At 38.1% G+C, this 16,157-nt stretch overlaps 1 protein-coding gene across 1 annotated transcript in view; it reads left to right on the forward strand.

Moving 5' to 3' along the window:
- Nucleotides 1–16,157, forward strand: part of DNAAF9 (dynein axonemal assembly factor 9) — a 75,925-nt gene that overhangs the window by 12,911 nt on the left and 46,857 nt on the right. Inside the window, exons 3-7 of the mRNA XM_063157855.1 lie at nucleotides 5,427–5,546; nucleotides 6,321–6,445; nucleotides 9,757–9,853; nucleotides 11,651–11,757; nucleotides 14,931–15,008. Of these exons, the coding sequence (XP_063013925.1) occupies nucleotides 5,427–5,546; nucleotides 6,321–6,445; nucleotides 9,757–9,853; nucleotides 11,651–11,757; nucleotides 14,931–15,008 (527 nt within the window). The remainder of the gene's footprint in view (nucleotides 1–5,426; nucleotides 5,547–6,320; nucleotides 6,446–9,756; nucleotides 9,854–11,650; nucleotides 11,758–14,930; nucleotides 15,009–16,157) is intronic.

Consider the following 16,157-nt stretch of genomic DNA (forward strand, 5'->3'; position numbering starts at 1 on the left):
GATGACTCTGCAGTATTTTTTAATTATTATTAACTCTGAGACCGCAGAAGGTCCCAGGTAAGGAACAGGCACTGAAAACATGGCCCAGCTTTAAGGAAAGCAGAGGAATTGCTGTGTGTAATCCTCAGTGTTGTGTGGGGGATTTAATTCTCTTCAGAAGAGCATACCTCTTCATAAATAAGCACTTGTGGAATGGAACTATGGGAGGTGTGTTTTGTTGGGAGATTTGTGCTTTGCCCTGATCTTTCAGCGCCCACAATGGGACTCTTGTGTGCTCTGGCCTGGCTCCTGTAGCCTGCAGAATTTCTGGCATAACTTCCATGAAACAGGTATGTCAGTGTTGTAAATGCATTAAATCTGTCATCAAACACGAGTTTCTGATGACAAAACCCATGTAGTTTTACGTCCTCTTTCTGTGTGCAAAGTGAATCCTCACAACTGAGGCTTTTTACAGGCAGTGCATGTTCTGTTTCACTTGGCTGCTTTTCATGGCCTGCAGTTCATGCAGCTCCCTCACCTCACCTTCAGTTTCAAACTGGGCTGGGAGATGAAACCAGAATAAACTTCCACAACTTTGCTTCAAGTTCATTAATATTTGTACTGAAATTAAACCCAGCACTGGAGATCCCAGAGAGAGATGAGAACTGACCCACTGTTGATAGAAGTATTTAAATGGAGTTACAGCTGATTTTTAAAAGGAATTCTCTAATCTGATTTTGAAGGGGTTGCATGGTGACATTCCTGCATTCTTTGCTGGGGAGAAAAGGCCTCACAACTGACAGGAAAAAGGAATTTGGAGGTTGGAATGTCAAATGGCTTTAAAAAAGCTGTCAGGTCTCAGCTGGGTGTGTTGCTGTTCAAACTGATGTACTTAAATTATACTGTAGATTATTTTCTATCATAATGGTGTTTCTTGCCATCTTACCTTTCAGCAGAGATTTCAGCTCCTGGTTCAGTTGCTGTGATTTCTGAGATGTGCTGTGAGCAGGGTGTGTCTGTAACCACTGGAGTTGTAGCTGCTCTGATCGTGGATTAAACTGTTTCACCATTCAGCACAGCTGAGCTGAATTTTTACAAATATTGATATTTATTTTCTATTCTCCTCAAAGAGTGTGGGGATAATTTCAAGGCTGTTCCAGTATTTATTTTACTTTGGTTCTGTTCACATGTTGTCTTTTTGGATTATAAATTATCTAGGGGATTTATTTAGATTATATATATTATATAAATATATATAAGCTATATAATTTAAATATATATTATGTATAATTATAATATGATATAAAATATACAATTATATAATACTATTATATATTTTATAATCAAAATACATAATATATAGAATATATAATAGATAAAGTTATATATTAAAATAGATAGTATATATGTTTATATATTTAATCAAAATATATTATATATAATGCACATAATTATAATATTATAATATGTAATTATCTATTTTATAATTCTATAATTTTATCTTATATATTATAGTTATGGTATATTATATATGGTATATTATATATTAAGTATAGTATCTATTTAGATTATATACAATCTAAATACATAATATATAAAGTAGAATATAATATATATAATATATTTATCTAGTCTATTTATATAATATATATAATATGTAATCTAAATAAATAATTTAATTTGTTTATAATCTAAAAAGCAATATGTGAACAGAACCTAGAAACATAATGTTCACATAATCTGTTTTAGGTTATTTTTTCTCCATTATCTCCATCCCACACAGAGCTCTCTCTCCCTGTTGGGTTTCTCCCACATTCTGACAACCTGTAGCACATCCCTCTGGTTATTCATCCCATTCCCTTTCCAGACAGAGACTTTTTTAGGGATTATTTTGCAGCAGTTCCAGAATTGTGTTGCTTTTGGGCCAATATCTGAAGGTGATTTGTCCATTCCCTCCATCCTCTCCCTCCTGCTGTCCCCAGGTGCATTTTACATCCCTGGCTATCTCACACCCATTTGATCTTATCCAGCAGACAGATTTCCCCCTGCATTTGGCCAGAAAGCTTTTTTGAAAAATGCATATTTTATGACTGGTTCTTTGCAAATATTAAAATGGTTATGTTGGAAAGTTATGTTGTATTAATCTCTTTTAAGTCGTGTGGTAAATAGAGTTTTTAGGCTATAGCATAATATTAAAATAGAAACTGTGTGATGTAAGAGACTTTTTTGTAACTGACCTAAGACATGGAAAAGATAACCAAGAAATTCTTCACATTGTCCTCTCTGGATGGAGATAGAAGAGGATTCCAAGGAAAGAATTAATGTCTACTTATTGGGAAGGCCCAGAGTCTGAGGAACTGAATTAATTTACAAGATGAAGGGGGAAAGTTGACAATAAACAAAAAAAATCCTTAATTTGAAAGGAATATTTGCATCATGTATGAGATACATGAATATACAACAGGCTGTTCTTTTTAAGGGTTAATCCTTTGTTAGAGAGCTCTGCTTTTTGGGGCCTAGTGCCCAGGAAGCATCCAGAGATCCACAATTCTTTCCTTTTATTGTTCTTTATTATCCTAACTCTGATTGTCCAAATCCTTATTGCTCTATTTTTTTTTTTAATTACTATTTTTATAACTATTTTATTCCTCTTAAACTTTTACAATTTTAAACCAAATTATTGACTTTTTTTTCACATTTCCTGCCAATTTAGCAACCCGAGTGGGCTCATTGAGGAGCAGCTGAGCAGAGCAGGAGCCTCAGGCTGGGGAGCAGAGCGGGAGCCCCGGGCTCAGCCTGACTCAGGGTGTGCTCACAGCCCTGCCCCGGCCTGGGAGCAGGCGGGGGAGTTCCAAACTCCCAGCTCAGCTGGAGACAGGCGTCGGGCTTCCCTAATTAATGGCCTTGCCCATTGTTCTGGGGAGCACTCCTGATATGCTCTTATCTTGGTCATTGTTTCATTTCCTGTTTGTTTTCTGCTAGCTGTATCTGTTCCTTTAACTCCATATGTTGCTGTAGAATTGCACTAAAGCTTCACTGTGAAAGCTGCTGTCTGGACAGGATACTTGAAAGACCCAAGGAAACCACAAATTCCAAATATTCTGCAGAATTCGTGGTTTTATGTTAAACAAATGCTTTCCCTTTGTGGCTGTCAGTGCTCTGCAAGCAATAATTCACCCATGTCCTCTATTATAAATTTGTCAGCTGTCCCCCTTTAAGGTCTTTTGTTTTCTCTTCCCCTCCTTCTGTCACTAACTGAAAAAGCAGAAGTTTGACATTTGGCTTGGAAGATCTTCCCTGCCCTAAGCTGCTGTACCCAGATAAAATCTCAAACTCTTCAAGTAATGGTGACATCAACTTTTTTTTTTTTTTTTTTTTTTTTTTTTTTTTTTTTAAGTGATGGCAGTTTCTCATTTTTCTTCTGATCTTCCAGAAATTAGAATCAGAGAATCATAGAATGGTTTGGATTCAAGGGACCTTAAAGATTATGTAGTTTCAGCTTGGTGCTATGTACAGGGACACCTTCCACTATCCCAGGTTGCTCCAAGCCCTGTCCAACCTGGCCTTGGGCACTGCCAGGGATCCAGGGGCAGCCACAGCAAATCTGGGCACCCTGTGCCAGGGCCTCACCACCCTCACAGGGAACAATTCCTCCTCAATATCCCATCCATCCCTGCCTCTGGTATTGGGAACCATTCCCTGTGTCCTGTCCCTCCATCCCTTGTCCCCAGTCCCTCTCCAGCTCTCCTGGAGCCCCTTTAGCACTGAAAGAGACTTTGAGATCTTTCTGGAACCTTTTCCAGCTCTTTCAGTCAGTGTGTGCCAGATTATTGCTCCTCTGAGCCCTCAGAAGGTGCCTGAGTTAGGCAGGTGATCAGTGGAGCAGATTATCCTCAGGAGATTGTGTGTGCTCACTTCCCAAGGCTGCAGCTGATTCCAGGGAGACTGATTCCATTGAAATGGAGTTCCTAAAACAATGGGACAGTTTCTTCCTGGAAAAAAGGAGTCTCCAATTGTTTGTAACTAAAATCCCACCTAGACACAAGGGCTTGGCAGCAATATTTGTTTGTTGACTCCATCTGAATTCCAGATTACATTGGTGTGCCTGCTTTCATGAGGCTGAAAATAGAAATAAAATATAAAAATATAAATATAAATGAATGAGAGGTCAGAAACAGCAGGAGAATGAGGATTCAAAGATTATGGCTGGAAAAAAAAAAAACCTTTGAGGGCTGAGAAAGCTGGGACAGATGTGAGACAGCTTTCCTCCAAATATCATATACCTTGGAATACGTGTGAGCTACCAAAGTTACTGAGCAAACAAAGAGTTTGTTAAGAGTTTTTGAGATGTTCAGTAGCTGGATGCTGACACATCACCTTGTTAGCACTCTAAAGCTGAAGCATAACATGAAAAAGGAGCATAAACAGCAGAACCTGAGGTTTGTTCCAGTTTTTGCCAAGTCCAGGTGACTCTTGGCTGGTTTGGTTTCCAGTGCTGAGACTCAAATGTTCAGGCCATGTTATTACATTATCAATGTCCTGATCTCTCTTTTAGCAGTGCTAACAAATCCTATTTTGTTGGCAGCCATCCCACTGTATCCTAATGTAATAAATCCAAATTTGTTGGCAAGGATTCCACTGAATTCTAATATAACTTGGTAGGAAAAGTTGCCATTAGAGGATTTTTTTGGCAGTCAGGAGTGGTGAGCTCTGTGAAATGTGGATGGCAAGGATGCTGCTTTATGTGCACTTTTATTTATTTGAAAAAGCTGGGTTTTTTACAGTAGAATTATGACTGTGGCTGTCATCCAGAGAGATGAAGATTGATGAAAATAGTTTCTAAATCTGTGACCTCATTCCTTTCTTCTTGAATTATCTTCCATCTCTTCATTCTCCAGATCTTCAGTTGTTTTCATTTAATTTTCCCAAGGACCAGGAAAGATTCCCTTGGAAGCTTTTTGTGCCCCATATTTTTTGTCAGAACATCTTTTCACAATTTGTCAGAAGCCTGCAGTGGCTCTGTGGTGACTCAGGGATTGCTCTATAACACTGATAAGATAATGTTTAATCATGTATTCTAAAGCAGGAGATTTGGGTCACAGGATTAGTTTGTTAGGAAGCTTCAATCAAGAACATATTAATTAGAATGCATCCTGCATCCAGACAGATGTTTGAATTACTAGAAAAAACAGAATTTTGAATGCAGAAAACAAGAGATTTAAATTTTTTAAGGAATATTCGTGGATTTGGGTTGAAAGGGGGATGTCAGCATGTGGCAGTGATCTTGCAAAATCTCCTTTTTCCCTACCCTGTTCTCTCAGTGAGTTCAGCTGGGGAGTTGAGTTCATAGTCCTGCTTTAAAGTTTAATAAATTGAGGAAGAAAAGAAACTTTTCAGGTATGCAATGTGAGGACACACAGCAATTCTCCTGTGGTTTTGTTTTGCAGGGATAGACAGTCGATACAATGAAGGGTGCAGAGAGCTGGCAAATTATCTGCTCTTTGGTTTGTACAACCAGAACAACAATGACTTTGAAAGGACAGGTTTTCCTGAGGAAGTTCTGGATGGTGAGTAATGTTCTCGACATTTTTTACCTGTTCTGGACAGAAGATGAGCAGAAAAAGGGACATAAAAAAAAAATAAAGGTCATTAATCTCAAGTTGTCTGTATATGCCTGAAAATATCTTCTTAGAAACAATGCTGAAGGACTCATTTTTAAACATCAAAAGATCAAACATATGAAATATATCTCAAATGTTGTAAACTTACACAATTACAGTCCATTAGTTCAGTCAATGTGTGTATGTACATGTGATTAATATTATTTGATCACACCTCTGCACTTCTAAACTTGAGCTCTTTTTTACTTCACCTCATTAACTCACCTTTGTCATACTGGGAACGTGGCCAATCCCTGTGATCACAGCTTGTTATTCCCTTATTTGCATGAAACTTCTGCTTGTTGGCTGTGGTGTTGGTAGTTTTTACTTGAAGCAGCTCTGGTGTAACATCAGGCAGGAGCAGCTGGAGTTGAGAATTCTGGAAGTGCTCTGGGAAGGCTCATCCTGAGCCTCTTGGCTGCACAAAGGACAGGCTGATGCAAGTTCTGTGCAAGACTTGGGAATTACCCCCCAGTTGTCTGGAACAGTTACAAGTGCTTGGAACTCTCTGTGGCTGCCAACTGCTCCTTCTGCTCGTTTAAAAGAAATCAGGAATTGCATTCAGATAGCTGAACAATTTTCTTTTTTAATGAGGTGCATAATAAAAAAAAAAATGTTTTCTGTTCAGTTTCTCTTGTGTGTGGAGTCTTGATGCTGGAATATTTGTTGTGCTTGTTGCAGATATAATCATATTAATAAAACCTGACAGTGTTCATCTGTACTGCAACCCTGTGAATTACAATCATCTTTTACCCTATGTGGCACACTGGAGGAACTTGCATTTCCACTGTCTGACTGAAAATGAGGTGAGTGAAAAGTGAATGCAGACAAGATTTGCTAATGAGCTTGTTAATGAACTGATCCTTAAAGTGAAACTTTAAAAAAATATTCTTTCCAGAATCTTTTTTTTTAATCTTTCTCCCTCAGCAGGGGAGTGATATGTGTGTACATCTGGGTATTAATCATTTGCTAAAGTGTGCAAGAAGAATATGTTGTCAATACTTTTATTTGTTGGAGTGTGAGGACAAATTACTCCTCTCTCCCACTAATTGCTGTTGTTTGGACCTGAGTCAGTGATCTTTTAATGAGGAAAAAATGTGGGTTGTGAAAAATGCCAAATGTGAATCAGGTGTCACAGTCAACGCTGAGATTTCCCACATCAAAGCAGAAGCAATGTTTGCATTGGCTGCCAGTAGAATATTAGGAAAAATGGGCTTAGTAAGTCCTTTAAAATCAAGAAACTTCATTATATATTTGAATTTTAACTATTAAATCTGTCTGTTAAGAACTGTTAACCTCACTTCCACTACATTCCATGACTGATGTGAGTTTCATCTTGAACTTAAAAATCAAAGTATTCTAGAAAAAGTCAATTTATTGTTGTGAAGTATTTTTAGAGGAGTAAAAAATGAAAATACTCTTTGTCTGGGTGTAGAATAAGGACCTTTTCATTCCAGTGGAGACTGGAAATGCTTCTTCCTGCATTGTGTTCTGTGTAGTTTCTTTTCTAAGTCAGAATTGTTCTGAATTCTGTAGGGAGTGGGTTTGGAGCCTGTGATGATGAGTGAAGCCAGTGGAAAAAAGGAGTGGGAAAATCAGGGAGAGAAACTTTTTGTTCTCTTGAGTTTCCAGCTTGGAAGTGATGAGACTTACAATAGCCTGATTGTGTTTTTATGTGTCTGTGATGGGGCTTAGAGTAGACTGATAGTGTTTTTATAGCTTAGATCACAGAATTAGGAAATAATTCAGATTACAAAGGACCTCTGGAGATCATCTTGTCCAACCTCCTGCTTCAGTGGTGAGATCAGATCAGATTTCTCAAGGCTTTTTTGCAGCTGGATGTTGAAATCATCCAAGGATGACTGCAGAACCTCTGCTGCATTTTCCCACTATCCTCCTAGTGAGAAAGTGTTTCCTTTTGTCAAACCCAAATTTGAGTGTTTTAAATCAAGGCTTTTGTCATGACCACTGTGGAGAGCCTGACTTCACCATCTCAGTAAAATTTTGGTGGGTTTTAGCTGCAGATATTGAGCAAGGCTGGATCTCTCCTTCTGGGACAAGTGCTGATTTTGGTGACCCTCCACTGATCTTGCTCCACTTTATAAATACCTTGTCCATGGATCCCAAAATTTGTTATGGGTACAATTCCAGGAGTGCAGCAGAGAGGGATAACTCTTGTTAGGCTAGAACAGCTGAGCTCCAGGTTAAAACATGCCCCAGCAAAACCTGAAGCCTGGCTTCACAAGGCTTCTTTGTTGCCAAAATCCTTGCTGAAAGGGCAGATCTGATGCTGAGAGAACATTTGCACTTTGGAATCAGGAGCAGAGAAGTTCTTACCACACAGTTGCCAGTGCAGCTGCAATCTCAGCTATTGAATTTTAAGCTTCATCTGCTTATGGGCTTTGATATGATTTATTGTGGTAAAGAACCTTAATCACACAGTGTTGCCTTGAAAAAATGATGTAACTGGCAAGGTGAACCACGTGCCTTGTTCTTTGTGGGAATGAGGGGAAAGGTTTGGTTTTGGAAGCTGAAAATACAGTTTTACTTCATTGCTGTTTGGTGTGAGTGAGCTGAGCACTTCCAGTCACATTGCCAATGTATAAGAATTGCCAGTTTCCTAGATTACTGCTGAAAGACAAACAAAACCTTGCTGTGTCAGGCTTTAAGTGCATCCTGTTTACAGGAGAAATGCCTGCAATGGCTTTTAAATGCTTACTTTAGTGATAGAAGTAACTTCATAAAAATGAAACCAAAAAAGCACAAGAATTTTAGAAATAAATAAAGCAGTGCTGTACCTGGGTCTGACAAAACACAAAGCTTCTCCTTCCGTTTTTCCTTCCTACTTGCTTTAACTAGACCACAGGAATTTAAGAGAATATCCTACTTATTGATGGAAAAAAAAAATCCCATATTACTAAAAAAAAAGCCCATGTTCAAAGTGACCAAACAGGATAAAATACAGAAATTTGCTGTAGTAAATTTTGGGGTGTCACAGTTGAACTGGCTGCAGGAGCAGATTGTGAGCAAGCCTTTAGCACCCTGCCAAAACCCAAGTTCTTGTTTCAATGACATTTTTAAGTCTTGAGAAACTGGCATTTGTTTGGGGCTTGGCTTTGAGCTGCAGCTTTGATCTGACTGCCTGAGAATGAAGGAGGAACACACCACAGAGGAGCTGGGGCTGCAGCTTAAATTCAGGCTTGGCTTAAAAGAACTTGTCCTTAAAAGAAATGTGTTGGGTGTACCCTGAAGCCCACAAGAAGTTCATAGTCATGTAATTTGCCTTGATAAGAAGCTCAGAGCACTGCACATAAAAATAAAATAAAATAAAATAACATAGGCAAAACACCTCTGCCTTCTGATCTTGCTCCAGAAAACAAGTGGCTCTTGAAGAAACCAGCAGGGCTAAACCTGTTGGTTCCAGACTTGCTACTAAACTGCTTTTCAGCTCAAAGTCAGTGTGTTTGCAGCTTTGTGCTCTGTTAGAAAAATGACTTTAGTGTGATTTGTCTCTCCAAATCTGGTTTTTATGCTTTTCTGAGCTAGGATAATTGCTCTTCAGTCTGCTGAAGTCTTCAGACAGTGTTGCATGAGGGTTTTTCCTCTTCTTGCCTCCTCTTCCTGCAGTTCACCTCTCCCTCAGACCAAAACTGATTTTCTTTGCCTAATCTGTGACCTGGGTCTTATTCTATCATTGATTTTCCTTGCTCAGTGTTGTTTAGCTGGTAATGCAATATCTTATTTTCATTTTTTTCCCCTCAGTGGCATGTTTTTGTGGCACATCAGTTGGTATCCTCACAATTACTTTTATCTTTCAAATCTGGATGTTGAAAGACTTGACTGAAACCTGGAAATAAACTCTATAATTATGCCTTCATGTGTCATGATTAAAAATCTTGCTTTGAGGTTTGACTTCTTTTTTCAATTTTCTATTGGCTTGAGTCCATCCCTGCCATGATGGGATTTCCAAAATCCCAAAGCTCCTCTGAAAAATGGGTGCTTGAGCTTCAGGAGGCTGTAGGTGATATTTTAATGCTTTGAATGCTGCATCTTCTCTTTCCTACCAATCAAATCAGGGCATGCCTAATCCAATTTGATTTGAAATGGCTTCTTTCAGTATGAGGATGAAGAAGCTGCCGAGGAATTCAAGATTTCCAGCTTTGTGGACATGGTCAGGGATTGCAGCCGCATTGGGATCCCCTACAGCTGCCAAGGTAGGGTGGATGATGCTCAGAATTGTTGGATTTTGGGGATTTTTTGGTCTATTTTTTGTTTTTTGAGGGTTTGTTTTTTGTTAAGGTTGAGTTTGAAGGTACTTGAGATGATATTTCAAGTTCAAACTTAGATTTAAAAAAAAAATTATGTTACAGTTTCATAAATAGTGAGTTCTGTAATATTTTACTAATAAGGTATAAAAGGCTAACTCTCTTTCTTTACAAGATGTTTCAAGGTTAAACTATCTAATTAAAAAATGATATTTAAATAATTTATATTTTTAACCCAATAGCTAATCTTTTGTGTCCTGCAATGTGGACTTTTTTGTATAATTTCAAAATACTACTTAAACTCATGAAGAAGAAGGTGAGGAAGAACAACTTTAAAACTTCTTATATAGCTTTATATATATTATTATATTTTAAAACTTTAAGTTTTCTACTTTGTGATATTACTGTTATTCAAATTACACACTTGTAATTACAAATTACACACTTGTAATTACACACTTCATATATATTATTATATTTTAAACTTTAAACTTTATGCTTTCTACTTTGTGATATCACTCTTATTCAAATTACACACTTGTAATCTTAGTGCTGTGAATCAATTTTGGAAGCCTGCTCTACAGCCTGAGGTTAAATGTAGGATTCTCTTTTGGTCTGTGCTTTTCAAAAGAGAAAGTTTAAAATTCTCATCATCTAGAGTTCCAACACAGAGTGTGGAAGTGTTTGTGCACCCTGCAGCTTCAGGGAATGAAGATTTCCTTGCTTTAGGAGACAAATAAGGATTAGTAAGTCTTTAGTTTCCTTTTAGCATCTTTACCCTGAAGAGTTGAATTTCTTTCTGAGAGCTGGAAGCCCTCAGAGTTTGTTTGGGGAGTGAATTCCTCCAGTGTGAGGCAGAGGAATGATTTGCATTCAGAGCAGTGTCTTGAGCTGCTACAGAACTTCTCTGTTCCCATGGGAGCTCCAGATAAATCCTTCTTTATGGAAGGGGAGAATAAACATTTCTTTATACAAGTTTCCTTTTTTAGAATTGAAAAAAACTGCCCCGCACAGCTTCCTGTTGGGATCTGGAGCCAGCCTTGAACCTCAGCACTGTAATCTTGCATTCTTTTTTTATTCCTGATTCTTTATTGCTTCCCTTAGGGAAAGCTGATATGCTCTGACTGCCTGAAAAGTCATTAATGCCAGTGCCAGGAGGAAGTTTTAATCTCCCTCAACTTAAAATTCTGATTAAATGGGGATGATGGAAGAAATTCCTCCCTGGTGAGGGTGGGGAGACCCTGGCACAGGGTGCCCAGAGAAGCTGTGGCTGCCACTGGATCCCTGGAGTTGTCCCAGGCCAGGTTGAATAGGGCTTGGAGCACTCTGGGAACAGTGGAAAGTGTCCCTGCCCATGGCAGGGGGAAAATGGGATGAATTTTAAGGACCTTTCCCATCCAAACCATTCTGGGATTCTGTGATGTTGTGTTTCAGTATTTCCTTAAGACCCAGAACTTGATGAACTGGAGTAAGCAAAGCTCCCTCTTTGTTATCTTGAATTTTAATTGTTAATCAGCTTGTAATGAAATTTGCCAAGAGATGTGGAATATCCTGAAAAAAAGAGAACAATTTAAGGTGTAGAGGAGCTTCTAAAATTGTCGTCTGCACAAAATATATTTTTCACTTCAAGATTTTTGCTTGTACAAAAATGTGATTTTTCTACAACTGAATCTGTGAATCCTAAGGGCTCAGGGAGAGCTGAAATGCCAGGATTTGTGAGGGAATCTTGCTGTGCTTGCTTTGCAGGCCACCTGCAGATATTTGACATGTTCATCGTGGAGAAGTGGCCGATCGTGCAGGCCTTCGCGCTCGAGGGGATCGGGGGCGACGGCTTCTTCACCATGAAATATGAAGTGAGTCCTTCCCTTGGTCACCTCCTTCCCGAGGCACAGCTTACTCATGAGATTGTTTTGTTTGCAGAGCACTTTTGGGGATGATCTAGTCCTGACTCACTGCTCAAGCGAGCTGCTAAATTGGATGGAGGTTTTTGGGATCTTGTAAAACTGGCAGGATGGAGAGCCTGTGGTGTGGCTGGAATTCTGTTCTGGGTTACACAGCACTTTTCCTGGATAAACCATTATTTGAACACTCTCCCCAGGCCTCTGCTGGGATTTAGAACTCCTTTTTGCTTTCCTTTTTTTTTTGCTTTCCTTTTCTCTTACCTTTTTAACTTGCCTTTTTCCCTTGCGTTTTCCCTTTCCTCTTTCCCTTTTTCCTTCCTTTTTCCTTTTCCCCTTTCCTTTTCCCCTTTCCCTTTCCCCTTTCCCCTTTCCCCTTTCCCCTTTCCCCTTTCCCCTTTCCCTTTTCTCTTTCCCCTTCCCCTTTCCTTCTCCCTGTTCCCTTTTCCTTTCCCTTCTCCTTTTTCCTTTTCCCCTTTCATTTCCCTTCTCCTTTTTCCTTTCCCCCTTTCATTTCCCTTCTCCTTTTTCCTTTTCCCCTTTCATTTTCCTTTCCTTTCTCTTCCTTCTAGAGCCACCTCTACCAATAACCAATTTTTTTACCCCTAAATGGATTTTTTTTTTACCCCTTATTTTTTAGATGAGTTCTAGATCTTCAAGAGCAGAGCAGGAGGAGCTGGTTAGTGACAAACACCTTGAGATGAGCTCAGAAAATAAGAAAAGACTATTCTTGGGTCCCTGGTTTTGAGTGAAGAGATGCACCCCCTTCTCTCCCTGACATTTTATATTCCTGGGTCATCATACCCTGCTCAATAGGGCAACAATCAGGATTTAATTGCTCCTATATTTAATAATGATTTAACTCCGAGCAATTTATGTCACGGATTTGCCCATTTATTAATTATGCTCTGAACAGCATTTTCAGATGACAGCTTTGCATTTCTGTGCTTGTTTAAAGCTTCTTTGCTTTCATTTTTTGAATCTCTGCCACAGCAATGCAGATGTCCCATTTTCTTATCACTCCTCCTTTTTTACAGCCACAGTGGGCTTTTGTCTGACTCCTGATAGCTGGAAAACCTCCAGAGAATGAATAGTTCCATTTTTAAAGTCTCATCATATCTATAATTGTACATGCTTGCTCAGAAATATTCTCTGTGAGTTCCTGTGCCTTTCTGAGCACTCTTTCCACTGGGTGGAAAATTTTAAGCTTTCTTCAGGGTTTTTTTCAGGTTTTATTTCATTCCATCACTGGTACTGTAACACCTTGTGGTGTGAGCCTGCCCAAAGACTTAAACACAGAGTGCAAACAGCTGAGATCTTTGGGGAGGGCAATCAATCAATCACACTTCTTGATGCATAAAATGAGTTAATGAAAATTTCACAGGCAATTCAGGAGCTGTTTGGATCTTTAAATGTCCTTTAATTATCCCAGTTCATTTCACAAATCTGTAGAGGCTCTGAAAAAAAATGTTCAGACAGGGTGGCACAGACAGAACCTCTTCTGTGTGATCCAAGGAGCTGATGCTGTCCCCAAGCACTCCTGGAATGCTTCAAAAGGAGCAGGCAAAATTCCTGGACTCCTTTTTTGAGAGCAATCATGTTGGCTCTGGCAGTCCAGGCAGCTCCAGCTGGAGTTCTTGTTTGCTTCCTCCTTGAAATCATGAGGGGATTTCAAATGGGAAGTGACATTCTTAACTTTGTACATATTTGTGTGGTTCTGTGTCACTGAGGGGGGAGGAAACCAGGCTGGAAGTGCATTTGGGATCACTGTAAATCATCTAGAAATTAATTCTTCTACCATTATTAAAAGGGGAGGTTTTGGTGCATTTTTAGCTCAGGCTTTCCCTCTGAGATTTTTCCTTTTCTGTGTGTTCTCTTAGATTGGAATACAATTGAAGGATGATAATTCAGGATTTTTTTCCCAGCCTTTTAAAGGCAGTTCCTCTTTTATTGGAGAAATCAGAGTTGCTCATGATGCTGTAGTTTAGAAAATTTCCTGTATTTGTAAGAATGGAATGGAAGTGAAGTCTGGGAAATCATTATTGCATGAGTACCTGGAATAACTGTAAAGAAAACTGGTTAAGAAAATTCCAGCCAGTGTTGCATTTTTAACTGGGTGGGTGATGGGGAATAAATGCAGAATTATTCAGATACAAATGTCCCTTAAGAATATATTTTTAAATATTGTTCTCCATATGCATCTCTCATGTGCATAATCTGTAATTTAGAAAATTTCCTATATTTATAGGAATGGAATGGAAGTGAGGTCTGGGAAATCATTATTGCATGAGTACCTGGAATAACTGTAAAGAAAACTGATTAATAAAATTCCAGCCAGTGTTGCATTTTTAACTGAGTGGGTGATTCTGCATTTTGCGAATGCAGAATCATTCAGATACAAGTGTCCCTTTAAGAATATAATTTTAAATATTGTTCTCCACATGCATCATCTGTAATTCAGAAAATTTCCTGTATTTATAGGAATGGAATGGAAGGGGAAATCATTATTGCATGAATACCTGGAAAAACTGTAAAGAAGACTGGTTAAAGAAAATTCCAGCCAATGTTGCTGGAACTAAGTGGGTGATGGGGAACTCTGTAAATGCAGAATTATTCAGATACCAGTGTCCCTTAAGAATATATTTTTAAATATTATTCTCCACAAGCATCATCCTGCTACTTGGAAGAAAGTATTGCAAAGTTAAGCTGTCTTAGCCTAAATTTAGTATTGCAAAGTTAAACTGTCTTAGCCTAAATTTACATCAGCTTCGAGCAAGTTTTGGCTGATGTTCAGGATGACTAAACCTGGAATTGGCTGGTGGCTGTCTGAACTCAGAAAACTCATCTTGCCCTTTTGCCTGCACCAGCTCATGCAGTTCTTTGCTATTAAATTGAAAAATATTGTGAAATGATTTGTTTGGAGGATGCAGAGAAAGCTTTGTGCAGAGTTGAGACCCTCACTGGTCAGGTCTTTTGTAACAGAGTGGAAATGTTTGTGAAATCAGAGTGGAAATATCTGTGAAATCAGAGTTAAGGAGCACTGTTAGACAGTGTGTCTCTTCTTAAACCCCAATCTGTGGCCTTCTTTGTGGTGTTTTTCACAGAAATGTGTTTAAAATCTCTTGCAGTTAATGGATGTCAGTGCTGATTTATGGAAAACCTACAGCAAAATGGATCCTGTGTCCCTGGAGGATTTGCTTTTTGAGGTAATGCAGGTGAAATATTTGCCTCAGTTGCTGCTTGGTGTAACCACAGAGTAAAAGTTTGATTTTGTTTGGTTTTAATTAAATTTATGGGCTTAATTTGGCTCTGCCTGCTGTTGCTTGATTTATTCCTTAAATCTACCACAAACTCTGCAAAACACTAAAATAACTTGTCTTGCTTTCCTTGAATTTATTGTCTGAAAACCTTCTAAAAATTTTCCTTCATGTCATTAAACCATATACAAAATATATAAAGTTGCTGTGCTTTTGTGTGTTAAGGGTTAAAAAAAATCCCCTTTAACACACAGCCGTTCTTCCAGGAGAAAAAAAAAAGCATTTTTCAAATGTTTTGTAGCTCCTTTAAGTGGGGAACAGTGACACTCAGTGGCAGCTTTGGTGCTTTGGGAAATACAAACAGAAGGAAGGGATTCTCACATTAGTGCCAGGCTCTGATCTCAATGCTAGAGGAGAAAGTATTGTATAAATATTAGTATTTGTAATTATAATTTATATTTATAATTTATTTATATTAATATTTAGATTTATTATAATTTATTATAATTACTATAATTATTAAAATTTATTTATGTTATTCTTTATATTTATAATTTATTAAATTAGTATTTATGCTTTCATAGTATATATAATTTTGTAATTCTTGGTATATATTAATTTTTAATCTGTTTCTAGCTTGATAGCAATTTAATATGTACAAAATTCAGCAGTAATTATCCTTCATTAATAAAATATTGGTAGTTCACAGCATTTTGGTTGCTCAATCAACTGCTGTAATGGAAATTAAAATATCATAGAATTTTTACAAGGCTTTCAGTTTCAGTAATCACTCTCTGATATTTCACTTCCCCTCTCTGTGTGGAAGTGAGATTAATGTTTGAGACTTGTCCTACACTCTGAGCAGACCTATTTATTATAATTTGATGTTTTCAACCTGAAAGTTGTTGCTAAATTGACTTAATTTTTCTGAAAACAATAAACGTAAACCACACACCCGCATAAAGACACCCTAAATTCCAGCAGAATGTCCTTATCTTCTAAAATATATTTATTTTCTTGAGCTTATTGTTTCATTGGGCAGTCTGTATTCCAGTGAAATATTCCACCTTTGCCTTCATTTCTCTTGAAGTAATGTCA

Source organism: Melospiza melodia, chromosome 5, assembly GCF_035770615.1.
Source record: "Melospiza melodia melodia isolate bMelMel2 chromosome 5, bMelMel2.pri, whole genome shotgun sequence".
Taxonomy (NCBI): Eukaryota; Metazoa; Chordata; class Aves; order Passeriformes; family Passerellidae; genus Melospiza; species Melospiza melodia.